The sequence below is a fragment of the Heliangelus exortis genome, chromosome 2, assembly GCF_036169615.1.
Source record: "Heliangelus exortis chromosome 2, bHelExo1.hap1, whole genome shotgun sequence".
NCBI lineage: Eukaryota > Metazoa > Chordata > Aves > Apodiformes > Trochilidae > Heliangelus > Heliangelus exortis.
The window spans coordinates 98,234,894-98,262,577 of record NC_092423.1 but is presented as its reverse complement, the minus strand read 5'-3'; the positions used below and the strand labels follow the sequence as shown (position 1 = coordinate 98,262,577).

At 39.2% G+C, this 27,684-nt stretch overlaps 1 protein-coding gene across 2 annotated transcripts; it reads right to left on the bottom strand.

The window, feature by feature from the left end:
- Positions 1–462: 462 nt before the first annotated feature.
- On the bottom strand, positions 463–27,584 carry AFG3L2 (AFG3 like matrix AAA peptidase subunit 2). 2 transcript variants are annotated; one of them, XM_071737103.1, is made up of 17 exons: positions 27,305–27,584; positions 21,078–21,177; positions 20,536–20,604; positions 19,526–19,641; positions 18,468–18,620; positions 16,396–16,470; positions 15,010–15,131; positions 12,450–12,723; positions 11,872–12,009; positions 8,415–8,568; positions 7,719–7,826; positions 7,443–7,568; positions 6,289–6,399; positions 5,528–5,643; positions 4,480–4,680; positions 2,592–2,786; positions 463–1,483 (listed from the first exon to the last, which is right to left on the bottom strand). In XM_071737103.1, exons 1-17 carry the CDS (start codon positions 27,425–27,427, stop codon positions 1,241–1,243), a joined length of 2,424 nt encoding a protein of 807 aa, XP_071593204.1. In that variant the 5' UTR covers positions 27,428–27,584; the 3' UTR covers positions 463–1,240. The 2 variants fall into 2 exon arrangements, with proteins under 2 accessions (XP_071593204.1, XP_071593203.1); XM_071737102.1 differs by having other exon boundaries at positions 15,010–15,134; positions 27,305–27,583.
- Positions 27,585–27,684: the final 100 nt, after the last annotated feature.

Below are 27,684 nucleotides of genomic sequence, written 5' to 3'. Positions count from 1 at the left end.
TGGAATCAGTCACTAGTTATTCCCTTAACCTGCTCTCTCAGTCATAAGCTTTAAAGGATTTGTTATCCAGCAGAGAAGGTTGCTTCCACACCCAACCACCCTTAACCACCACCCCACACCTTCAACTATGCTTCCCTCTCTTCTTCTGCAAGTGAGACCATCAGTTAATTTTTAAATTCTTCAGCTAATAAATCCTTAGCATGCAGCAGACAACCAGAAGCAGATGACTGTACTAAGACAACTGCATTCAACTAAGCAGAAGGGAAAAAAAAAGCTTCAGGTTAAGAAAACCAATATGAAACTGACACCTATTTAGCACCTTTGGATTTGATTGCTGGTTTTGGTATTTGTGAGCACAGCTTTGCTACCCTAATTTAACAAGATCTTACTCTCAAGATGAAGTTTTGTACTGCTCTGAATTTATACCAAGAAACAGCAAAAATAAGAAAAAAAAGGACCAGGTTTCTTCAGAAAAGTACTGATTTTATTGACTCAAACTGTATTTACACAACACATTCATATGTTCAATATCTTACAGAACTCCGTAAAAAACTAATAAAGCTGCAGGAGCCAAACTGAGTTTCAAACATAAAGACACTGAGCCATAAGTATATTTTAAGATATTTAAGTGGGTGTCCAGTTTCACAGTCAGCTTATATGGCAGTTCTCTGTAAACAAATTCTTTTTAAAATCAGAATGAAAGGTGGAGGGGAAAAGGGTCAGCTGAAAGAGCTGATAGTTTTGCAAAGCTAGTACTTTGTAAGATCAGAGTTTTAACTAAGCATTCAACAAAACATTTTGTACGATTCTTTTTTTGGAAAGAGGTCACATACAGGTATACTTTAGATGAATAATCAAAAACTTTAATTTATTCTAAATTTACATATATTAAAAAAAAAAAAAAAAAAAAAAAAAGAGACCAGTGCCACAAAGTTTGTCCATGAACCTGAATGATTTCAAAGTTTGAGAAGCTCGGTTCTGGCATTCCACTGCAGCTCAAATCCAATGTATGTTTCTTCAGTTGACAAATGAAAGATGATCATCTTTTACCAGTGAACTGATGATATCACATATGCAAATCAGGAGCAGAATATCCTTATCTCATAGCAAGAGATCACTCTTCCACCCATCCCCTAATACAGCTTGGTTGAATAAATATTTTTTTTTTGTTTTGAAGTACAAACTAGGTGAGTTTGTATCTCTTCCAGAGTGCAAGTCATCACCACCACACACTTCACAGTTAAAATGGCATCCCTCCTTTGATCTGCCTAGCAACCTCTTCATCTCTTGTCTCCTCTTTCTCTTTTTCACGCTCTTTGTTCCAGTCTTTAAGGCCTTCTGGTAGTGAAGTATCCTCATCCAAACTTCCTGTACCTTCAACAAATTCTTCGTAAGTAGACTTTTCTGCAAATGGTCTTGGGCCAAGCAAGTCTAGCATATCACTTTTATCGAGCACTTCCTTCTCCAGCAGTCGTAGGGCAACCTGGAAGAGCAGGAAGTTATGTCTAACACATAAAATACCTAAGTTGGCTCTCTAAGGCAGTCTGGGATCAAATTAAACATTGATTGATTTTGACAGAAAAAACCTCAGGTTGCTCAGAGTTCACTCAACACATGATTTTTCTCCCCTGTGAGCATTTACGTAGCAAAAATACAACTTTTTAAAATCCTATTTTTAAGGTTTGGCAAAGTGCCCCCCCCCTCTGGGCCACTGTAGCCATTATTTATTGCTTCAGAACAGCAAGGCTTTGGCTGCTGCCAAAAGGCTCCTGATGCAAGACATTAAGCTACAGATGAGAACAAGCATTCCTTTCCTGTCAAACCAGATGGTTCAATAGTGCTGCTGTTATGCTACAATCTAAGGAGCACCATAAAACCCCACTGTGTACAATACTGTACCAGTGCAGTTTGTAACCTTCTTGGGTCAATAAGCACACTGTTCCAACACAAACCATATTCAGTGATCTTTTCTTGGGATGGTGACCTATACTACACCATTTACTGAATCCCTACAAACTTCTTGTCAGTAAGGCTATCAGGTGCCTGGAAAATCATCCTTTTGCTTTATCAGGCTTTCTGGTGTGGAGGAAAAGAATATTCACAAGGGTAATTTCAGCTGCAGTGAGGCAGATCACAAGGAGCCAGGGGCAGGAAAGGAAGATGGTATAAAGATTCTTTTTATTTAAAGTTTAAAAGGAATTCAAAGAAGGCAAGTTATATGTACTTCCCTTCTTAGAGAACTTCTTTAAGCCTAATGAATTGGAATCCTAGTATTTTGTGTCTTAAGTTTTATACTTGTCTAATATGTCTACTAAAGCCTACTTTAGTAGACCAACCCTTCCCTCCAAATTTCCACATGAATATTGATCATATGGGGGGGTGGGATGTTAAACCACATTCATGAGCACCTCAGAGGTTTTCCAACACAAAAGGAGATTTCTAATTACTTAAGTCTTGTGACACACCCTCAAGATTACACTGAATAGTTTTTGAGCAAACATCCTCATATCCAGTTACTGTTTTCAACCTGTTCAGTTCAGATTCTGGCTTACCCACTGGAACTTCATGAGTAAAAATACTGCAGTGCTCACCTTCTCAACTTCTGCTTTCTTCTCAGTCAGAAGACTTAATGTCCTGTCATAAGCAATGTTAATTAGTGACCGTACTTCTTCATCTATCAACCTGGCAGTCGCCTCACTGTAAGGTTTCTCTAATACCATGTCTCCTTGACGAGGAAGATCAAAGGAAATCTGCCCCACTTTTTCATTCATCCCAAACTGAACAATCTGAAGAAAAAAGGGAAAAAAAATGAAACAAAAACCAAACAAAGGAGAGAGAGTGAGATTTTAGGATGTGTTGATATAAAATACGGTAAAATAAAACTGAAAAGAGAAAGTAATTTTACTATGATCCAATCCTTCCCTCTAAAACGAACCCTCCCCTGAAAACTCAGGTCTACCTAAGCTGAAGTACCTTAGTTGACTTTCACTTATTTCTTTTTAATGATAAAATGGGACACAAATACCACCAATTAAAGGTAGTTACTCATGATGTAAGTGATGCTTTGCTGTACAAACACTAAGATAGTACTGGAAAACACTTCAGCTTTCACTAAGCAGTAAAACTCTTTACCAGAAATAAGTGTTTTGGCAATTCAAAGAGCTTCTGAAGTCTAGCATATTTCACTCACCCACACAGGTAAGTTAACTTAAGCATTAAAATAAAGGGTTTTGGAGATTTTGTCCTATCGCATGCAGATGTAATCTCAAGACTCCCCTACCAACGTGAAAATTATTTTCATCTTGCTTAACTCATTAGTGAATATTGGCTTCTCTGGTTGCCAAATACGGATGCTTTAAGTTGCATTTCACTCCTATAGAGGCAGAAATAAGTTCAAGCTGCTATTAATGTATCCACTCCATGGCTATTATCAATTTCATGGTTACTAAAGCAGCACTTCTCTGCTTGGTCTTGCAAGATCAGTGTAAGTATGACAAAGAATATTCAGTACTCAAAGAGATCTCAGCATTAGAACCAAGCATCTTAACCTGTGGCTTTAAGAAGAGTTCAATACTCAACAAGAATTTTTTAAGCCCCCATCAGTTCTCTCTGGAGCCAACATGTCTGGCTTATGTGAACAAGTCTATACTTAATTTTTTTTTTAATTTAAAATTGAACAAGAGTGACTAAGATCCCACAAAATTAACATCAGGATTTCATTACACATTTACTTTCAGAACTGGGGCAACACGAACACAGCAGAGACCAGGAAGTAGGTGTGGTTTGGGGGTAAGTGTTGTGCAGAAGAAGAAAAGTGTACTCTAAAACATCTCTCTTGCTCACATTGTGTCTTACAAAATGACATCTTTTGTGTTGGCACAGGAAACGGAACAATGCACAATGCAACCACGTGTAGCTACGTGTACAACAGCTACGTTTATGTGAGTCATTACATTGATAAGGTTTCAAATTACTCATCTATGTTAGTTAATAAGATAAACACAAACTGAAGTCTTAATTTCAGCAGCCTTAGTTGACAGGAAGTAGTTTTTAAATACAATGTTTTTTGAATTTATTATTCATATGAAACATATTCATATGAACAAACTGTGCCTTCAAAGTAGGCAACTGTAAAATAGGATCAGATGATCAACTCTGTGCACTAAATTCCATTTTAAAAGCATAAACTTTCCACACGTATTTGAATCCAACTGCAGCATATGTGTTCCTGTGGGCAGATGCAGGATAGTAACCACAGCCCAATGCAGGGACCCCTGTTGCAAGGCTACACTGAAATACTTGAGTCATCAGCATCTCTATACAGCAACAGCATAATGTTTATTCACAGCATATAATTTGAAACTAGGCTTTTGAGGGACATGCCTGATTAAATTGCAAAATTTCAAAATACTACTGTGTTGGGTAGTAGATAAGGAAAACTGTAAGAAAAAAACTTCACAAGTCTCACTAAGCACATACCTGAGCATATGCACTCTGGGTCACCTTCTTCAAGTCGTCTTGGGCACCAGTTGTAATTCTTCCAAAGAAGATTTGCTCAGATACACGTCCTCCCAGGGTCATGCACATTCTGTCAAGTAGCTGCTCTTTGGTATAAAGATACTGTTCTTTGGGTAAATACTGGGCATAACCCAGTCCTTTACCACGTGGGATAATAGATACCTACAATCAAAACCAACAAAGCTAGAAATAAATGGTCTTAAAAAACAAAGCACTCTTTTGTTTGACTTAATTTTTAATACTGCCACCTACACCATACTTACACATGAAGTTAAATTCAGACATCACTTCCACTTGCAGTTTTGCCCTCAATATCCTTAAAAGCCCAGGTTAGCTATAAAACTTGGATAACAACTACTATTAGGAAAAGAGAGGTAAGACCACTGTCATCTCTTTTCAAAAGACTGTGTGATATTTTAAAAATCTTCCAATGAAAACTCACATTTAAGAGTGATGTATTGGGCTTTAAGTATCCTACAACAGATAAAGCATTTCTCCATCTCTAGTATTCTGAATAGTTAGAGGAGTTTCCATGTTTACTAATGCCCTCCCTTCCACAACTAAATGGTACAAGATGGAAGTCATGATGAGATTAAGAATATAACCAAGCAAAACTATGAGTGTTAAAGGAAGTTTGGGAGTACTTTTTCCTTTTTCTTCAAGTTGTCAAGCTGTGCATCCAAAAGGCAAATTAAAAATAAAATCAGCCTCTAGATGATAATTACCCTTGGAGAAAAAGCAGCAATCAAGGCACACAGACTCATGGAAAGATCAGGTCCCTTCCACTTTCCAAAGACATTTATACTACAAACCCTGTAACAGGTAAGTCAGAAATAGTATAGAAAGCAACAAGAAGTGAACCAAAAAGTACTCTAAAATTTCCACACTTCAAACTAGCTTTTGCAATACTATATAACTTAATACCCCCTCAACATAAGGGAAGAAAAGAAAATAAAAAGAAGCTGTTCATGCTCTTGTTAAATGACTAGTTCAAAGTAATTTCCTTTACCTTTAAGAGTGGGTCAGCATGTTCCAAAAACCATCCTGCAACTGCATGCCCTGCTTCATGATATGCTACTGTCTTTTTCTCCTCTGGCTGCAGTACTTGGGTTTTCTTTTCCAAACCTTTACAAAATAAATTTGATTAATAGTTTCAGACACACCTTTCTTCACTGAAATCTCTCACCTCATTTAGAAAGATGTATATATGGCATCTAAGTATTGCTTTCCAAACTGCTGAAAAAGTTGAAAAAAAAAACCCCTATCTTGCAAGTTTTAGAAATCTGTGTCTTCCAGGTTTCATTGTAACCGTGTCCTTGATTAGATTTTCTAGTTTTAAATCATAAGTTCTTAAAAATATTTATTTTAAAGAGTTTAAATAAAATGTTTGCACTTTAAAAACCAAAAGTTTTCTAGAATATTTCATGTGACAGCTGTTAAAAGCACTGCTAAATCCAAAGAGCTATTTATTTTGCTATTTTGAAGAAAATAATTTAGTGCTGAAGTATATCTCTGTACCCCTTTCTCCATTACAGAAGTCAGCTACATAGACAGGAACTTCTTTTCTAAATCTCAGGTGTATTTAGTTGAGAAAAAAATAACAAACATCAACAACCTTGAAGAGCAGGAGAAATATACAAAGCATGGCTTTATACACACACATACATATATAATATGAATAAAAGGAAGTTCCCTTTACAATTTTTACAATATTTTCCCCTTTATAATATTACAATTCTTGAGAAAAAAAAAAAAAAGTGATACACCTACCTCCAATAACTCTTTCAATTGCCTGCTCAAAATGCTTTTGGTTAATAGTATCTGAGAGATGCCTTGCAGCAATTAAAGCAGCTTCATTACAAACATTAGCAATATCAGCACCTAAAAGCAGAGATCACATGAATTATTGGCAATTTTTCAACAATTTTAACTCAGGCTATCATAAAGGTAACCTTATCTAGAATTAGTTTATATAAATTCTCCTAGAGCTTGAAAATTAAGATAATGCCTTCTGAAAGAATTAATTACATATAATGTAATTTTTGAGAGATATTTAAATATAAGTACTACAGTTATAGGCTTCAGGATTTTTCTCTTAGGCAGACAGCTACCAAACACTTATTACAAGTGAAGTACTTGTTTAATACATCCTACCTTCTGAAAGTGTTCTGTCTGCAACAGACTTATACTTAAGCTAGTATGTATTTAGCAGAATAAACTTTCAACACGGAGATCCAGTATAGCTCAGACCTTGATGTATCTCTAGAAGATATCATTTTATGTTACTTGGTTGCAAGCCATCAATCTCTTAAAATTATTTGCTGTAACACTATTGAAATAACTTTGTTTAACCATCATCATTGTAGTTGTCAGAAGCAATCAGACCTCAGAAATACAGTTTTACTTAGACCATGGTAACAGCGAAGAATTCAACTACTACACAAAACCAATTTTTAATGGAATAAATTGCCAACCAGTAATGGAAGTTCTCAAATTCATCCCTTAATCAAAACAAGGTCTTCCAGGGAGAAGTTTCTACATCCAGAAAGAGAAATCCCCCTACAGAATATGCAAATTCCACAAAACCCAGGCCTTCTCTTGTAGCATTTAAAGAATCCAGCAAGCATATTAAAAGGAAGAACACAGATGAGTGACAGCAATCGGAAATCTCTGGATTGCCCTTCCTCAAGACAGAACTACCATTTGGTCCATCACCTTGACTGAGGCAGACAAAACTTAAGACCCTCAGAAAATCTTCTGCTTGCTCAAATAGGGCAGGATAGTTTCATGTTCTACCAATAAATAAAATAAAACAGACCATCATCCAGAAGATCAGATGCAAGAAAATCAGAAGTAGTGGGAAATTAAATATCTACAGCTTACACAGTAAACGTAGAAGAACAGTGGCATTAGGAGTCACTTACCAGAAAAGCCAGGTGTCAGTGATGCCAGTTTTCTTGCTAGGTTATCTTTGTTTAAGACTGCATCTAATTTCAGAGGTCTAAGGTGAACTTTGAAAATAGATGCTCTTCCTTTTATATCTGGGGGTCCTTTAAGATGAAAGAATGCTTTTAATTTTTGACATATATCATATAGCATTTTCTTATTGAGTGTGTGCAAGTTCCATATATAAATAGGTACAGTGATTTCAGGGGTATTCTACAAGTGAGGAAGTATACAATGATGCATATAAAACTTACCAATGTATATCTGCCTGTCAAAGCGTCCCGGTCTCATTAGAGCAGGATCTAAAATATCTGGCCTGTTAGTACCTGCCAAAATTACTACATTTGTAGTTGTATTAAATCCTGTTGAAGAAATGTGATAAAGAGAAAATGGGTGTAAATAAAATTTCTATGAAAAAAATAAAAAAACTGTCCATTTTACAGTGCCATGTAAGAATCAATAGTTTAAACAAACTATCTTAAAGCTAAAAATACTTCCATTTCTTAGAGTACTGTCCAGCTTTTCATAACAAGCAAAAAAATAGCCTTGGGCTCTGCTTTGTAAAGTACTATATTAAATCCTGCTTTATCTTCAAAATGCAATAATAGACTAACTGCTTGGGAAATTGCAGAAACAGCACAGCTAGCTGTACTTTTTTAACAAACTTACTGCTCTCATGCAAAGAATTTTTTTCCTTTGGGCCAATTCAACTCTGACAAAGAGCTACCAGATGGAAAATTACGGTTCTTTTGTCTGAACAAATTTTAGCAAAACATCAGGCAGCAGCAAAATGGATCACTATTCTTCATTTTAGGAAGCAAGAAATATATAATAAATACAATCTATATTTGAGGTAGAATCCAAATCTCAGTTAATAGGTTTGAGCAATCATATTCGTTCTCTCTCTTTTCCTTGTTGTTATAATGTAACATTAGATGTTAAATACCTACCATCCATTTCTACAAGAAGTTGATTGAGTGTGTTCTCTTGTTCACTTTGTCCTCCAAAGTTGCCCCTTCCTCTCTTCCTTCCCACGGCATCGATTTCATCAATGAAGAGAATGCAGGGGGCATTTTTACGAGCAAGAGCAAATAAGTCTCTAACCTTAACAGAAAAACAGAGAATGCATCAGGTTGGTTGGTAATTGTTCAGAACAGGGGGAGGGGGTAGGCAGTGAAGAGGTATACAGTCTCACTACAATTGAGTATGTTTGTTTAGAGCTGCAAAGCCTCCAGGCAGTTCTGGAGGTAACGGCGAGTTACACTGTAGCTGCTGAATCCCTACACTGTAGCAAGAATCCCTAAGGTGGAGACCCACTGGCTGATAAAACCCTGCTCAATCCCCAAATAAAAAACAAGAAACAATTTAAAAATCTTAAGAAATAACCACTTTTCCTGAATAACTGAAAACTAAATCTTCAAGTTCAGCTCTAAAGGCACCCAAACTTGAGATTTAAAGGAAGATTTAATCTCTTCTTTAATGCACAGTATTACCAGCAGATGTGGAGTACAAACAGGCATGCTACCACATAGTAGTTCATGATACCAAGGAAATAAAATCTTTTAAATTTTTCTGCAGTTAGAACAGTGTGATGTAGCTCTTACAGTGAACTTAAGGCTTACTTACAAGTGCTCACCATGGCACTCTAACAATATGCTGCTATAAATATTGACTCTTCGCCATCTTGTCTCTGTTACATGCGCCTGAAGAACTGAATTCACCTCCAAATATTTATTTGGAAGCTAAATTAACTACTTGAAGTCTGGATTAATGGCTAAAACCTAAGCAAAAACTGGAAAACTTTTTTTTGACTTTTCAAATAAGATACTCCCTATCAAATTTTGCTGTACTAGTCACCTGAAGATGTGACTGCCTTTAAGGTGCAATATTACAATGTTACTCTAATTGTAAATATGTCTGAAGGACCTCACTAAAACCAGTCCAGCCAGTTAACAGACTTAGAACTGAGGAATCAAAGTGGACCAAACGGGAAATGAAAACTTAGGAAAGAATTTTGACCTTAAGTGGGAATTAAATGCAGATCAGAGCTTTATTACTTTGTACTTTAGAGATACACTTAGAGAAGACTTGTCCAAGAACAAGATACAGCAGATGTAAAGAGATGGGAATTCTGACCATATGCTTCATTACAGAAAGTCACTCTGATTTGTAAACAGAATTAAAAAAAAATACAATGAAGGACCAAAGCATGAAAGAATATGATAAACAGGGAAAAAGTGACAGTTCAAAGTGAACTATCTTTTGGTTGAAAAGACACAGAGATCCAGAAATACACAACTATTTTCCTGAAATAATAGAACAAAAAAAACCCAAACACAAAGCAAACAAACAAAAAAGATAATGGATGTACACTGCAAAAAAAACAAACAAACCACACCAAATCTGTGTAAGCAGTTTTAATTCTAACACAGCCTAATTTGCAAATAATCAATTTAGCATCAGTAGCAACTGTCTTACTGAATTCATGGGAAATTAACTAAAACTCATTTTCTACAGGCATCAGAAATTACGAACTGTGTTGAAACCTGGATTCATAGCCAAAACAGCAACTGCTGTGTCAACAGATTTCACTCTGCAGTAAAAGCTGATAACCATCTCCATAGACCAGTAGGGAAAGGTTAAGTCACTTTGCTTTGGACCTCTTCAGGTACTTGCTGACAGATGATTACAATGTGGTTTCTGAGTGCTATTATTATTTCAGGGTATCTAATACTTTCCCAGAGGACAGGAATCTGTTTCTTTTCTTACTGTTTCTCAGAGAAGTCCCTTCTACACTGCATGCTCCCCTTTTCAAGTCCCACTCACCTATCATACATCATTCACTATCTATACGCTCTCTGGCTTTCAAACTTTTTCAGTCAACATCCATGTTTTTTACCCTGTTAAGTGTTTCTGCACCTGTTTCTCCTTTTTCTGTCTACACCCTTTCCCCTCCATAGCAGCTCCTTTTGCCAATTCCTTATACATTTCCAGGCTCTCTCTGTATCCTGGTTGAAGCCTCCACTCCCAACTTGTTTCAGCATTGAACTTTCTGAGCAGCTCCTGTTATTCTCTGTTCAAACTCTGCATCTACCTGCATGTGCCTTCTTTCCTTTTTTCAGAAGGCCCCAAATTACCTGGCTTCACTGATCTTTTTTGACCTACATTACTGGAAGAATTCCATCAAAAGAAACCTAAGCTAGCAAGAGGCATATGCACACAGAGCTGTGACTAAGGACCAAATCTTGGAAAGTTTCTCTGTTAACCTCTAACACCCAAGAACACTGCAGCTTTTCAGGGCTTTAAAGAACTTGGTCAAATTGAGTTTGTGTGAATTTCCATAGGATAGGAAATTTTGTATGTACCTGCTAAAAACCATTCCCTGTCAAATTTCAGCTTCAAATCAAGACCCCAAAGCACTTCCATTTTGTGCTAGCAGAACATTTTAAACATGAGTAAAAACCATGGCATGCTTCCTTAAGTCTGGTTGCATAAATTGTGGCAAACAAATCCAAAGTTTTCCAAAAGAGGATCAGCTTGAAGTGCACTTTTTAAGGCTTAAGACAAGATGGTTGTAATTTGGTGAAGATATGAGCTGTTGGAAATGGAGTGTAATTTTGGACATTAAGAGGAATCTTATTTTCCCATGTTACCTGCCTCATTTGTAAAATATTATCAATAATTTTTAATAGAATATTTTTCAGCAGATTCAAGTGTCCTTCCTGCCTAGACAGGAGAAGATAGATTTAAAACTGTTTGAAATGTATTTGTAATAATAATAATAAAAAAAAAAGTGTTAAACAGATGTACTGGAACTGAGTTTAAATGAACTCATTAGAGCATATTAAGAGAGAAAAGAGGCAAAAGAGCATTAAAAAACGTTTAATAATCAACTAATCAACTAAATCACCTGCTCTCCAGAAATCAATCACTAGTTACATGACCCTCAGACTCCTATTTCAACCAGAAGCTCATTTGTGTGTCCCAGATAATTATTTATATCTAAGAGCATGACAGTACAAAGAGAACAAAGTTCTTCAAAGATAAAGGAACAATTTAGAGCAGGAGACATTGCCATAGCAGTAGTCAAAGGAACTTTGTATTTTTGACCCAGCTAGTAAATTTACTTCAAAACAGAGCTTGGAAAGTTCTGGTTTGTTTTCTTTAGTTCCTGCCTAGAGGTAAATCCTTACAATCCCAAAGGCCTGCAGCCAGATACTGAACTGCATTAGTTCCTTTTATGAAAGGTACATCTATGATTCTTATGTTTAGACAATCATCTGGCATCACTTGTCTGTAATCTCCATAAATGAAAACTTTAGGTATAATGAAATTGTTTGCCTCCCAAACTTGCAACATCCTTTCAACAACCAATACTAAAATAAAGGAGCAAGGCCAAAGACTTACCCGAGCTGGACCCACACCAACAAACATCTCTAAGAACTCTGAGCCATTGACTGTGATAAATGGTACATTAGCTTCTCCAGCTGTAGCTTTAGCTAAAAGTGTTTTCCCAGTACCTGGAGGACCTGTAAGAATTGCCCCCTGCAAGAGAACAGGTATATTTTCCTCATTAAGAAAACAGAATGTAAGACTGTGAAATAGCCTAAAAGAGCTACATGTTACAAGACTGAGTCAGCTGGCTGTTCTTCCACCACAGCCAATATCATGCAAGGAAACAAAGTGAAGATTAATCTCTCATTTAAACCAGCAAAAGGAAAAAAAAAATGTACACTGCCATGCTGTCTTAGATTTAGGTGGGCTCCCACAAAGGCAGTTCTGTTAAGATTATATACAAGAATCCTGTGTACCACTTCTGACAGCACCTCAGTTATACTGTTGGCACTTAATGGCTATTTTTTTTCTCACTGTGAGAATAAAGAAGCTGGGAAGTGGTGGATATGCAAACATTTCTAGTACAATTTAGAATTATAAGAACTATGAAATGAATGAAGTATTCATCTGCTAAGACATCATTCCCTTACCTTTGGAATTTTTGCTCCCAGATCCTCATATTGTTTGGGATTTTTCAGAAAGTTCACAAACTCCATAATCTCCAATTTGGCCTCCTCACAGCCAGCTACATCTTTGAATTTAACATCTATTTCATCCTTAAGGACTTTGGCTGTGGTTTCACCCACACTGAAAAGCCCACCCATTCCACGCCCTGCTCGACCTAAGCCTGCAGGACCTCTTCTTAATGTGTACAGTAAGGAACCAATAATCAAGATTGTAGGGAGCAAACTCAGGAGAAATGATCTGTGGAGAAAAAAAAAAAACAAAAACCACAAAAAAAAAGAGAAAACCACATATATTACAGAAATCCATTATTGCATATAACATGTACAAAATATTGGTTCCATCAAAAGCAAACAAATTCAGGACTAATACTATATTGTATACTAAATACTCTAAAGATTTTTGCCGATTGTTCACACTTGGAAATAACAAAAATAAAAATTACCAAAAAAAGTCTTGATTTTTTTTTGTTTTCAAACTAAGCACATCATCAAGTGACACTGAGTTTTACAGAGGAAAACTACATTACATAATAAAGAGAACTCATTTTCTGTGCCCTTCAAAGGTAAATTCACTGGACTAGTAAACAAATGGTTATGTTCTCAGAGTAAGTTGTATTAGGTAGCACATAATCAGCATATGCTACATCTTCCAGCAGAAACTTATCTCTAAAACACAAACTTGCTTTTCCTGCAAGTATTTTTCAATTTCTACATTTTCTTCTTCTTCTTTCAATGCCTCTATTACCCTTCCCTAAAGCTACAGGGGTTTTTTTGAGTGTGTGTTGGGCTTCTGTTTTGTTGGAGTTTTATTACTTACTGCCCATTATCCTTCACTCTCTGTCCTCCAGCTTTCTAGCCCAGCTTTGTACAAGCCAGAAATCTTGACAGTCCTCATTCTCATAGTATTTCAGCACTGCACAGATTTTTTTTTGTGGTAAGACCTTCAAAGAACAGCTTACAAGAGGTTCTATCAACACTCAGCAAAACCAAACTGCTGGAAAGCAGCACTATCATAACTGAGCACAGGACTTCCAGGCTGTACTGATAGTCTGCATTTCTGGGAGGAAAAGGATTTTTCCCTATCGTGTGGTATTCAGCAGATTTTTGATCTGGAAGGGAACAGCATTCTGATCATACAACTGCTGCTCTCTCCTGTCTCCTGTGGGACTTCTGGAGCAGAGCAAGCTGCAGGCAATGTATCTGATGAAGGACAGACACTGAGGAAGAAAAGGGCCAGAGAGACTGTGGTCAGAAAGATGAGATCAGGAAGCAAGAGATTCATGTGAGGCTGCAGATGACATGGGAACTTTTCCCAGTCTCTTGTAAGAAGACAGGATGACATCCAGTCTCTTTGCACAAGCACAGCATTGCCCTGGCTGCTCATTTTTTTTTTTCCAGATTTGTTTAAACAAGGGATCAACTGCTTTATTTATGGAATGGTCTTAAGAGTATGCCCCATTAGACAGAAAAAGGAAAATGAGAGTTTATACAAGAACAGGGAACAGAAAATCTCTATTTGAAATCACAGAATGGTCCAGAATTAAGGCTACTATTTTTCCTGTTGCTACCAAGACAAATGGGCAGTAGCTTAGTAAAGAACATTGCAGAAATAAACTAAATCTTTCCCCTCCATCAGCAAAAACCAAATCAAACACTACAGAATGAAAACATAAGATAGGCAGCAAATGAGCCTTTATCATTAGTGATACGAGTTACAAGACTCAAAGTTGAATATCCTGACAGTACAAAATCTATTTCACAGACACCAGTAGGAGCCATTTTCAAACTGCTGCCTTGGATCAAAAAGAAATCAGCTCCTGGGATACAAGATTACATCCACCTTCTACGCCATTCACAAACCCACATCAGAGAAGCACTTCTAAGGTCCAGGTCAATAGAACTCAGCTACACAAGACTAATAAACTAAAAATCTAGTACTGGGGCCATAATCCTCTACTGGGAAAGTAGTAATACCATAAATTCATTATAGTACTATTTTTCTTAACCAATTTAGAGATTAAAAGTATGGTGCACCTTCCAGCTCCTGCTAACAGGCAGAATAATCTGATTTACTTCATCTTCAATTTCTTGACTTTTTTGCAAGGCCACAGAATTTGAGTCCTGCTACATTTGTGGCCAGAAAATGGCACCTGTTATAACTCAGCCAATATTCTGTAGTTCTATGCTATATTTTTTCCATTTAAAAACCTACCACCTATGGAGCTCTACAGCTGTGCCTGGATGACACTGGAGAAGCGCTTAAAGGAAGAAAGGACTAATTGTAAACAGAAACATTTATGTAATAAGCAGCTATATGTAGGGTAAGAGGATATGGATTTCTACACAGACAAAGTACTGAACAGCTCCTCTTACAGCTGACATTCAAAAGCAAACCCAAGATGACTTACTCTGGTAACACTGTCACCTAGTGGAGCATTAGGTGTATGTCTTATAAAGCTACCTTTCTACTGTCAACAAAACCATTTTTTTTTAAATCAAGAGATTATTTAAAGCAACTTCTTACCCATCACTCTCTGTTGAGTAGACTACAGGCAATCTGTTTTCCACTTCTATTCCTAGATCTTGCTGCACAGTTTCAAGATTCCGTTCAAAAGTGTCGACACTACCAATATTAAACCAGACGTACTGCTATAAAAAAAAGCAGAGATCACCACAAAGTGCCCTATCTTACTTTAGCTTTATTACAAGCCAACTTATTCTAACACATACACAAGCAATTCTCAGAACAGATTTGGACCCAGTTTAAGTTGCCTTGTAAAGCATGTAACCAAGATAAAACACAGTGAGAATAATAGAGCACTAACCAGCAAACACAACAGCCATGCCACTTAACCGTTTCACCTGAAGGTGTCAACCTTTCTTAGAAAGGCAATTCTCTATCTTTTTAGTCCATATTAGCTTTAAAGTTAGCTGTCTTCACAAAAGACTGCATGGACTGTCATAATACATCAGAGAAAAAAAAATCCAGACATTACTTTCAGTGCTGAGATCCAGTTTTTCAAGAAAAACTCAAGAAAATCTCCCATCTTGCACCATGACCTGCCTAACTTGCCTTTACTTCCCTAATCAAAAAGAGCATAGTCCTAACTGATTGAGAAACTAAGGCAACTGCTGGTATGTGGGCTAAAGAGTAGGTGTATAAATAAGTCACACTGAAACCACTCATTAAGTAATTTCTGCAGATTTCACTTTATGTGACTTGCACACCTTGTTTCACAAAGTCTGTTAAAAAAACCAAACCTCCACCACCTGAGTCACGTGGCTTCTTCTAAATTATCCCCATTGTATAGGAGATTATTTTTTTAATTAAATTTTTACTAGGTCTCAGCCACTATTACTGATTGGAGAACTTTCACCTGCATGAATCTGCTCCTCAATGAGCTACCAGAAAAGGAACTCCCTAAAATAAGTACTTCTCTCAAGAATGAGAGCTCTTGGCTTAGTTGTAAAGACTACAGTATTAAATAGAGACAAAGATGAACATTTCTCTCTGTTTTCCAAATAACTATCTAAAACCAGTTTGGAACAGAAAAGATCCAAATATACCGTGAAGTCTGGGATTTTCTTGAGCAGATAAAAAATTTCAGTTAAAAATGCAGACTCTTCAGCACTTTCTCACTCTTCCTGTTTATGTACTTGTATTAAGAGCACAGGGCTAGAAAGTAATTACTTGCCATTGTTTTAAGTTATCTGTGGCAAAACAATTGGTACAGTAAAGTGAAAAACACACAAGGCAGGATAATGTGACAGTCAGGCAGAAAACATGCCTGTTTAATGCATGATTAAGAGTTTATTAATGCTCCAGACCAAGTTTTCCACGTGAAACTTTTTAGGTAAAGATTGCTTTACTGTTTCTAATGTCTCATGTATATGTATTAAATGCATTTACCCATTCATGAGGTGACTTTCCTGGAACAAAGATCACTCTAACAAAGCGCTTGTTCACCACTTCAAGTCTGTCCACCTGTAGGAGGAAAGGACAAAGCATGTTACGTGTTGGAGAATATGGTCACTGCCCTTCCATCACAGCTAACAGCTACATAGAGCAAATATGAACCTGTTCTTTTTTCCAGTTAGGAGAATACAACTTGTGTTTTAGATCAGGATGGTTCCATAATCTATAGCTTGCCATTAGGAATGGCACGATGAAATCACATCTGTAATCAGTAAGCAAGGAATATTGGCACATTAAAATCTACACTGGAAGAACAACCTCTTAGCCCAGTGCACACCTCAGAAATTAGATACAGTGAAATAGTTGAACAACATGGAACTATTTCAATGTTCAGACACCAAAAGCAGCAGACCACAAGACTCCAAATTCTTGTAGCACCTTCCAAAACAAAACAAACTGAGCAGAATGAGGAAAAACTTGACTCTTACAATTATTTTTCCTAATATAAAGGGCTCTCTGTGCTACTGCATTAAACAGGATAATCACAATTAGATAAAGAGTAATTTAGTTGAGGTTACAGAAACCATATAAACTAAAATCAGTAATTGAGCTGCTGGTTCACAGATAACTTTTATTAAGCACTTTTTTTCATAGAATTCTCAAACGATTTGTTTCTTGAGTTTGACAGGGTCAAAGTGTCTTCCAATTTTTTCTTCCTCTTTCCGTAAAATAACTTGTTTCAACATCTTAAGAGAATTAAAAAATAGCAACAGTTCTTCAAGTTTGGCCCAAACTGTATGCAGACTAGAAAGGTTTTCCTGAACTCACTACACGTGGCTATTTCTGGCATAATTACCTGAATAACCAGACTACACCTTAAAAAGGCCCACTAGAGTTTGTTTTGTGCAAACAGCCCACTTTCATAATGCTTTTCTGCAACAACAGTTAAGGCTTCATTCACTCTAACAGTTAAAATAATCTTTTAACAGAGCTAGTGTTTTACTGCTTCACAAAAAGTATGATCGCTGAGGTTTGTTGTTTTGTTTTGTTTTTTTCCCCCCAAGATGCACATTATTGTTAATGAAGAACAAGACTCCAAGATGTAGTCTTGACAGAAGGGGGAAAGCATATAGAGTGGCTTTGTGTAGATCAGTTATACAAAAAAGGGTAGAGAACAACCTGCTCAGGAGTTTACCAAAGTAGCAGAGGAGTAGGAAGCATGCTGTCAACACAAAATCCCATATCTGAAACCTAAAGGGGAAAGCAAGCCAGTGTTTTTCTGACCTGCAGGTGTGGCTACAAACAGGGAGGTAACAGAGCCAAGAACTAGTGGTTCCTGGAGTGGAAAAGTCCTGTGTAAGACACTCAGCCTCCTGAACTTGAAGGCATCACCAACCTATTACTCCGAATGTAGAAAGCTGCAAAGTTCTAGAGAGATAGGACACCAGTGATAAAATTCATTGCTCCAGCAGTAGCTTCCAGTAAGAAAAGAAGAAGTAAGAGGAGAAAACAAACACAGGAGGCTGTTTTATGACAGAGTTATGCCAATTTACTGTCCTTGGAAGAGATTCTTCAATTCCCTACTGCACCCTTCTATTTGCACTGCTGCTCCTCAGAATCCCTCAGAATCAAGGCAGGAAACAAGCAGGACACTTTTTTTTTTGAGAGGGGTGGGAACTGTTTAAGGTTAGGACTAAGGTTCTTCTGAGGGCAGCTTGCTTGTCTGCTTAAGCCATGACATTGCCTTACCTGTGCTATGACACCATATGCTGAGAGACTGTGGGTTAAACTGTGCTTTCAAACTAGCATCAACACAAGCTGTCCAGCAAAAAAGTTCTGTCCTGAGCTGCTCATTCCCTCTTCTCTCTTGAGCTGACACAAATCTTCAGACAGCCATCCAGAACATTAGATCAGGGAACTTATTGATATAAAAGCACATCCCCTTCTCCCTCAAAAGTTACTCTTGAGCCAGTTCTCACTCCACAGATACATAAGCATGAGCAGGGAGGCAGAAATAAGCATCTTCATCACACTCATTTTCCATTTTGGTTCCTCTCACTACTCACCACTCCTTTAGAAAGGTAGTTATTGACAAAGTCTTTCCAGGTGATTTCTCTCCCAGGTACCCTGAAGAAGAAGTAATATACAACCATTGTCCAGAAAAAAGAACTTCCCACTACGTACATTCGAAACTCCCTGACATCCCATGGAATGTCACCCTGGGAAATAGGAGAAAAAACAGGGATTTAGAATCTGTAATGCGATAAGAATGTAACAGACATTTCTGGTTTCCATTCCCAGCCCTCAAGGTTACAACAGAGAATGTCAAACAAAGCTGTATTTTGTTGTATGAACATGTTCAGTAACTTTAGATAAAACTGAAGAATTACACTAATAAAACATCTTAAGTGTTTTACAAAAAGTAATTGAACTATGTTTTGCTCTAAGAACTGCTTTTATTATACTAAAAATTCCCAACTTTTGCCATCTGTTACAATGGCCTTTTTTTTTTCCATTCTACACCAGTTTTCCCTGCCTTTCAGGATTACATTAATAAAGGAAAAAAACTAACCTGAAAAACTCAGGAACAAGGAAAAAAATTATGCCTGCTAAGTAAAATCAGAAAAATATTCTTTAAACTCTTGTAGTACCAGATGCTATTATCTTTGTGCAACAGCTGATGAAAGTAAGTATAAATTCCAAAAAGAAACTTACATAGGTATTCCATTAAGGACAGAATAACATAAGTAAACTACTTTTAACTAGCACCATGTGGCCAGCACATTTTACAAACTGACATTCTGAAACAAAATAGAAAGCCTTTAAAGGCCTGGCTCCACTGTAATAAAACTGATTACTAGCAAGCACACTCGTGTCTTAAAACTCCATTAACGTTCCCGAACCAGAGTTAGATGCCTCTGGAGGGATATACACAATTTATTTATGAAAAGCAGTGAATGGGGAGCCACACAGCGCCAGTTACTATGAAATACTTGGCACAGGAGGCTTAAAGAGGATTTAGGCATTCAGAATATTTTCTTTTCTAAAAAGAAAAAACACTCAAGGTTATTTCATGGGGACAAGACAATTAGTACTATAAAGAAAGGCATTTTAAAGTCAAGACCTTCTGTAATCTGGTCCACCAGTTAGTATCTTCTTTCTTGCCACCTTTTTTTCCACCACTGCTACCTCCTCCACTACTCGTCCCAGTAGGCTGCCGGGCACTAGCTTGCTTTGCTTCTATCAAAAATGAAACATAAAAAACCAAACACCTTTACATCATATACCAATATCACACTAGTTTTTAATAGTTCTAATATTTAAGAGTTGTTCCGAAAAATGAAATAGCTCATAATGCTGTAATAATCAGAAGACATGAGAAACTTCATTTTCCATTAAAAAAAATAATCATGTAGTACATTAACTGGTAGGAACACATCTATGTCATACAGCCAGGATCAGAAAAGAGGGCTCCTTCAAGAGCTTGGTAGTTGGAACATCTAGGCATGACACTAGCCTAGGGGAAGGAAAGCTGCTCCTATTATTGTTTCCATAAGAGACTCACTGGGTGGCTGCCTCTCCTCCACCTTGGAATATATAGATACCCAAATAAAACAGAGTGGCTGTTATTGTTAACAATTTCCAGATTCCCTCCTCTTAAGGATAGGACTCCTTCTAGCACTGCCACTACTAAACTCCTTTTTAAAGCAGCAGGCTACATGGCTGGTCCTGGATAAAGAGCTGGTTCTGGATCCTCACCCAAAATGACAGTTCTGATTTCATACAGCTAAGTGGGTACTTCAGCTTGCTCCAGGAAAAGCTGAGAACTATACACACTGACAACTCTGAATGCTTTACTATGTCAACTAATTGCAGGCAGTAAAACAAGTAATTAAAGACAGCATTCCCACAGAAGCATAAGAGAAAAATAATGTTATTCCAGAAGATATACATGATCAGAAAGCAAAATTGCATTTAATAAAAATGTATCAATTTGCACTTTTAAACTAATCCAGCACAGAAACATCTTCCTTGAAAAATAAACAAAACCCCCAAACACACAGTGTTATGCTAAAATCTAATATATTGAATGCACATTCCACAAAAAGAATGAAACGCAGAAGCTTTTTTTACCTTTTGTTTCTCCAGCTGTACCTTTAGTTCCATTAGCTTTCTTCCCATTGGGAAAATATTTTTCAAATCCTGTTAAGAGAGAGTTAAAGAGCTCATAATTGTTTTTTTCAATTTACAACTGTTATTACACTTCAATAGTGACAAGCTGAATGTATAAAACAGCATAAGAGCTAGCAAAATATAGACTGCAAACATGGTTTTATTCTTGTCATTTTGCTGAAGGGCTCTACCAGGTTCCTACATATAAGCTACTGTTGACAGGAAAATATGAAATGTATTTAGTAACCTGAAATAAAACTACTCTTTAAGCCAGAGATAAACAAGCTTAGTTCAACAGAAAATTGAACTGCATATCATGAAGTTAGCAAACCACAGTCATTCTTCAATAGCTCCTAAAAATCCCATAAATCAATGTTCCATCACAAGATTAATGTCTAGTTAATAAAAGAACTTCCTTCCTCACAGCCAGTACATGGCACACAAGTGCAGTTCTCAGCAAAGAATGCAGTTTGCTTCACTTCACTGATCAAAGTCATAATCACCTTTGGGAGGCTGAGAGAAAAACCTTCTGCAAGCAGCAATTACGCTTGCCAAGACAGTGCTTCGGTCAGTAGTAACTCCAGTAGTAACTTTTTCATGGATCTGAAAGATGAAAAAAAAATGTGAAGCAACAGGAAGGTGCCACAAAGATGTTCAAGCTCTCCAGTAGTCTGAACTACAACAAGTCATTGATTACTTTACAGCAGAGTTCATAATAATTGCTGTGATCCAGAGCATAAGACAACAATAGAAAGAGTCAACTAAATGGGTCATTTCTACAGCATGGAAACTTTTGTTCTATTTGTCAGAAGCATACAGTTCATACATACAAATACAACATTCTTTACTAAAAGAGAAAAATCAAACAGGAACACTACAAGCTATGTAACACCCACGCACTGATCCTATAAGAAATACTTCATTTATATCACCTTAGTGACACTTCAGTGCAACACCAACTATGATTGGATATGCATGTTCCACACAGTGCTCAATTACACTTTGAGAACTGGAATTTTTTCAAAATAGTTAAGAACCTGTAACTTTTGAATATGAAAGATCTGCTTGAATCCAAAAGAAAGGGATATGGCAGACATCCCATTAACAAACCTACAGAGGAGAAAGGCCACTTCTAAAAGCAAACCTAAACACTGATGTTGGTGAAGATCCACTTACAAAAATACAACAAATGTAAGGCTATCACTCCTTATTTTAAGACTAATTGTTTATTGTTATTTGCAACCTAAATGTAATGAAAGAAATACAAATATTTTAAAATACTAATTCTTAAGAAAACTTTTGGTATTGTGACTGAACGCTTAAATCAGAGTAAAATGCAACTCCATTATGGAGAAATCAAACCCTTTCTTAAAGGAGGATACATTTTAGATAAAATCCAAACTTACCCCCTTCTAAGGAAAAAAAAAAAAATTTAAATCAAGATTTCTCCAGAGGCTGACTATCTTCATTCCCTTCTGCTCCATAGAGATGCTCGGGTCTCTTTCAGCCCTTCTTTGACTAGAAGCTATTTACCTTAAAAGCCAGATACATAGTAACCAACGCCAAAAAAGTAACAGACTCAAGGCATCAATGCAAGACAGCAAATATCCATCTAGGACTAACACCTCTAGGACTACAGGTGTGAAGGAAATGTCATTAGCATCTCCACAGTAATTTTGTAACAGTGAAGTTAAAATGGTTGCAAGCAAAACCTATTTTTGCACATTAAACAAACTTGAAGGATACCAGATTACATGGTAAGACGACCCTGCAGGATGGGCAAGGGATCAGACCCAGCCAGCACGGGTTTAGGAAGGGCAGGTCCTGTCTGACCAACCTGATCTCCTTTTATGATCAGGTGACCCTCCTGGTGGATGAGGGGAAGGCTGTGGATGTGGTCTTGCCTGGACTTCAGCAAGGCCTTTGACACCGTCTCCCACAGCATTCTCCTGGAAAAGCTGTCAGCCCACAGCTTGGACAGGGGCACTCTGTGCTGGGTTAGGAACTGGCTGGAGGGCCGGGCCCAGAGAGTGGTGCTGAACGGTGCTGATCCAGTTGGCGGCCGCTCACTAGTGGTGTCCCCCAGGGATCAGTGCTGGGCCCAGTTCTGTTTAATATCTTTACTGATGATTTAGATGAAGGGATTGAGTCCATCATCAGCAAATTTGCAGATGAGGGGGGAAGTGTGGATCAGCTGGAAGGCAGGAGAGCTCTGCAGAGGGACCTGGACAGACTGGAGAGTTGGGCTGATTCCAACAGGATGAGGTTCAACAAGGCCAAGTGCCGGGTCCTGCACTTTGGCCACAACAACCCCATGGGGAGCTCCAGGCTGGGCACAGAGTGGCTGAGAGCAGCCAGGCAGAAAGGGACCTGGGAGTCTGGATTGACAGGAAGCTGAACATGAGCCAGCAGTGTGCCCAGGTGGCCAAGAAGGCCAATGGCATCCTGGCCTGTATCAGGAACAGCATGGCCAGCAGGTCCAGGGAAGGGATTCTGCCCCTGTACTCAGCGCTGGTGAGGCCACACCTTGAGTACTGTGTCCAGTTCTGGGCCCCTCAGTTTAGGAAGGAGATTGAGGTGCTGGAGCAGGTCCAAAGGAGGGCAACCAGGCTGGTGAAGGGACTCGAGCACAGATCCTATGAGGAGAGGCTGAGGGAGCTGGGGGTGTTCAGCCTGGAGAAGAGGAGGCTCAGAGGAGACCTCATCACTCTCTACAACTCCCTGAAAGGAGGGGGTAGCCAGGGGGGGGTTGGTCTCTTTTCCCAGGCAACTCTCAGCAAGACAAGAGGGCACAAGAGGTCTCAAGTTGTGCTGGGGGAGGTTTAGGTTGGACATTAGAAAGAATTTCTTTCTGGAGAGGGTGATCAAGCATTGGAATGGGCTGCCCAGGGAAGTGGTGGATTCTCCATCCCTGGAGATATTTAAAAAGAGCCTGGATGTGGCACTCAGTGCCATGGTCTGGTAACTGCAGCAGTAGTGGATCAAGGGTTGGACTTGATGATCTCCGAGGTCCCTTCCAACCCAGCCAATTCTATGATTCTATGATTTAATGATTCTATGACCCTAGGAATGCTGACATATCATTAACTGAATTCTAACTCCTACAGCTTCCCGTCTGGGAGCTTCCCCTCCACTCCGTATTAGCTGATGAAACACATCAGCCTTACTTGAAGCAGCCATCTAGTTCCACCTACTGGAACCAAGAGGAATACCAAAACGTTCTTACTGCTTGCATTGGTAGTACACTGAGCTAACAATTCTTAGGCTGTTCAATTATTGTTTTGTGCCAATTCATGTCTTTGCTGAAAATCTGGTAATGAAAATCCAAGAGGATATTTTACGGATCATGATAAGAATGTGCAGTGCTGATAGTCTGGAGAGCACTTTATCTAGAGAATAGCCACTAGGTCCAATACACTGACCTCCAACATGAGCAATTGCACCTACGTTGCTGAAGGAGCAGGAAAGAACTTGCCACTGACCAACTCATCCATAGTTCAAATACAAACAGACAGTGATTGTTGCAACAGCTCCTGAAACTCAAAGACATGTCCAGTAATAACTGGCTTATCTTCTATGTAACTGGTCTCCTACAACACCAAAAAAATGTGGGAGTTATTTATTCCACAATCTTAGGTTACTTTTTATTTGTAAAGAGATGGGAACTCTCAGAAGTCTTTAGTGCAACTAAAATAAAGCAACTAGTCACATTTAAAGAAAAAGTTTTAGTATGTGAAATCAAATTGCCTGGCTCAGGTAGACCAGCATGAGTTCATTATAGAAGTAAGTTATAGTTAAATTAAGCTGTGTGTGTGTGTATGTGTCCTTAAACCAAAGCATTCCACAATTGCAAAGTTTATTAGAACCACACTATGCTGGTAACAACTGCTTAGGCTTGTTGGTTTTGACTGTGTAAATCATCAGCATGAAAACTGGTCATGTTGATTCTGATACAAGACCTGCCCCTAGGCTGGCTGGCAATGGGAACACCTCAGCAACCCTAGCACACCCACTGCCCAAGAAGAGGGAAAGGAAGCAAAGCACATTTTGACTGCATGCTGTTTTAGGCTATCTCTCAGGAAACTCTGCTTCCCTCAGACAGAGATAGAAGATCTGTGACAGCATATAAAGCAAAGAAAAAACAAACAAACAAAAAACCAGAAAAACGCAAACAAAACCAAACAAACCAAAAAACCACACCAAAAAACAAAACAAAACCCGCCCGCCCCCCCCCCCCCCCCCAAAAAAAAAAAACCACACCAAAAAAACCAACCCCAAACCACCTATCTGTTTTCTTCAGGCAAACCCTGTGACACCTAAAAAGTGATGGTTTTTAAAAAAATGTAAGTTCAACATGAGCCATCAGTGTACACTTGCATTCCAGAAAGCTAACTGGATCCTTGGCTGCATCAAGAGAACTGTGACCAGCAGGTTGAGGGAAGTGATTCTCCTTCTCTGCTCTGCTCTCATGAGACCCCACCTGGAGTACTGCATCCAGGTCTGGAGCCCCTGTTACAGGAGGGACATGGACGTGCTGGAGTGTGTCCAGAGAAGGGCCACGAGGATGATCAGGAGGCTGGAGCACCTCTCCTATGAAGACAGACTGAGAGTTGGGGTTATCCAGTCTGGAGAAGGCTCTGAGGAGACCTTATTGTAGCCTTCCAGTATCTGAAGGGGCCTACAAGAAAGATGCTGAGGGACTCTTCAGGATGTGAGGTAGTGATAGGATTAGAGTGAATGGATTCAGACTAGAGGAGGGTAGACTTAAAATGTTAGAAGTTCTTCACCATGTGGGTGGTGAGACATTGGAACAGATTGCTCAGAGAGGTGGTGGAAGTCCCATCCCTGGAATTTTTTTGAGGCCAGGTTGGACAGGGCTCTGACCAACCAGATCTAGTGGGAGGTGTCCCAATGGCAGGGAGGTTGGAACTTGATGATCTTAAAGGTCCCTTAAAGGTCCCTTCCAACCGTGAAAATTCTATGAAATTCTAAGATAACCAAAGTATGCAAAGGTCCATTAATTAAAATAACAATTAAAATAACCCAGAAAACGTTACTCCTCGAAAGCATAACAAACCCAAGCTCTGTACCACCAAAGAAATGCCTTCCCCATGATTCCAAAATTAATTAAAATAGGTAATTTTAAATAAGCAGAACTTCTGATTTTACAAAAACTTTGTTACCATGATTGATTTCAGAAAAACAAGGCTACACAAAGCAAGAACAGAACATCCATTTGCTTAGCTATGTAAGCAGAACACCAAGAATCTGCTACTTCTAGAAAGTTCCAAGTTTACAGCTGTACGTATAAATTACAAATCCAGCAAAATAAAATTAAGCCAAAAGCCTTAATTATCTAACAGTTGGCAAAACACTATATAAAAGTATGCTCAGGGGTAGATACAGAAAGCTGGTAAAGAAATATAATTTAATGCAAGTTACTCTTTTTTTTTTTTTTTTAAATAAAAATAAAATTTAAAAAGGCCTTTATGAAAACAAAGGTCCTTGTTTTGCTACCTGAACATACATGTACATGCTAGGATGAACAAGAAGTTCCCTTCCACAGTTCCTATGTTCCACTCCAAGTCAGAACTCATTAAATTTTATTGACAGAAAAGAGAATTGGCTTCCTGACAGATTAGCAGTCCTGTTGACAGTGTTTTATTGTTGCAATGATGTTCAGCTCTGAACAAACAAAAATACAAATTCAGCATAAAAAAAGAGAACATTTTCTTATGTAAGACTAAGTTACTCAAGTCCTTATAAATATTCATCTCACAATTATTGCTACCCTAGCGAGAACCTTCATACCTTCAAAGGTCCTGTGGTTCTCTGCTACAGAAAAAAGAATCAACCTGCACAGGACGCCACTGAAAGATGCAGGGATTAAGCACGTCCCTTTTCCCAAGCAGCAGCATAGGCCTGTCGTTCTTCCACTATATTAGGGTTGGCAGCAAGGTTAATGCACGTAACAAGTGACAGTCTAAACCATTTTGATAAGAACGAATGCTGAGCTATCACTCTTTGTCAGTTTGTAATAGAAGAGCACTAGAGTGTTAAATCCATCCCCCCACTGCCCCGTGCAACCCCAGACTGCAAACAACCGACCACTCGCCTCCTGCTTTTCAGCGCGTCACCCTTACGCTGACTGACAACCCAAACCCCCACACTGATCGCACAACTCGAACGCTGCGTGCACCCAGCCACAGAACCACCCACCGCGAACCATCCCGCTGAAAGAGCAAAGGACGCGCTTTTGCTATAGGTGTGAGACACCACTCGCAAATCCGCTGGGAACCTGGCCTCACCCTCACCAGCAGCGGCAGCTCCCAGGTGCTGCCTCACCCTTCTCCGACAGAGACTCTCCCCCCGGCCGCTCCCGCAGCCGAACCAACCCGCAGCACCCGCGGCTCCTCCCTCCCCGCAAGAAGCCTAGCAGCCGCTTCCCAACCGGAAAACACCGCACTGAAAGCCCATCCAGGGGCCTTCACCTCCCGGAAGGGCAGACGGAGCAAGCAGCGGGCCGCCGACAGCGATGAAGACGAGACGGGGAAAGCCGCGGGGAGCCCTCGGCCCTTGGCAGCGGGGTGCATCCCCCCGCCCAGAAATTCCGGGCAGCGGTGGGTCGGGCCGCCCCGCCTGTCACCATGACAACCGCGCTCCCCCGTCCCCCGTCCTTAAGGCCCAGGAGCGACGGAGCAGCCGGCTGGGCCTGTGCCCTGCCCCTCACCTGCAACAAGCAGGGCCTGGCTCCCAGTAGGCCCCTCCCGAAAAGCAGCTGCTGCAGCAGGGCCCCGGGAAGCCCCCGGCGCCGACAGCTCCCCTGTGCCAGCAGCAGGTAACGGTGCGCCATGGCCTACGCCTCCACCTCGGTCCACCGTCTCCGCCGACCCGCGCCGCGGCCACCGTCGCCCCGCCCCCGCCTGAGACGTCTGACCTCATCGCGCTGCCGACAGCATTTCCGTTACGTGGGAAGGACCCCTCGGAGCCCCGCCTCCTCCCGGGGCCACCGTCCCCTCCAGAGGGGAAACCGCTTTCCTCCCTTTCTTTTATTTTTTTCTCCCCCCACGCAACGCATTTCTATACGAAGCTGTTCACTGTAAAACGGCG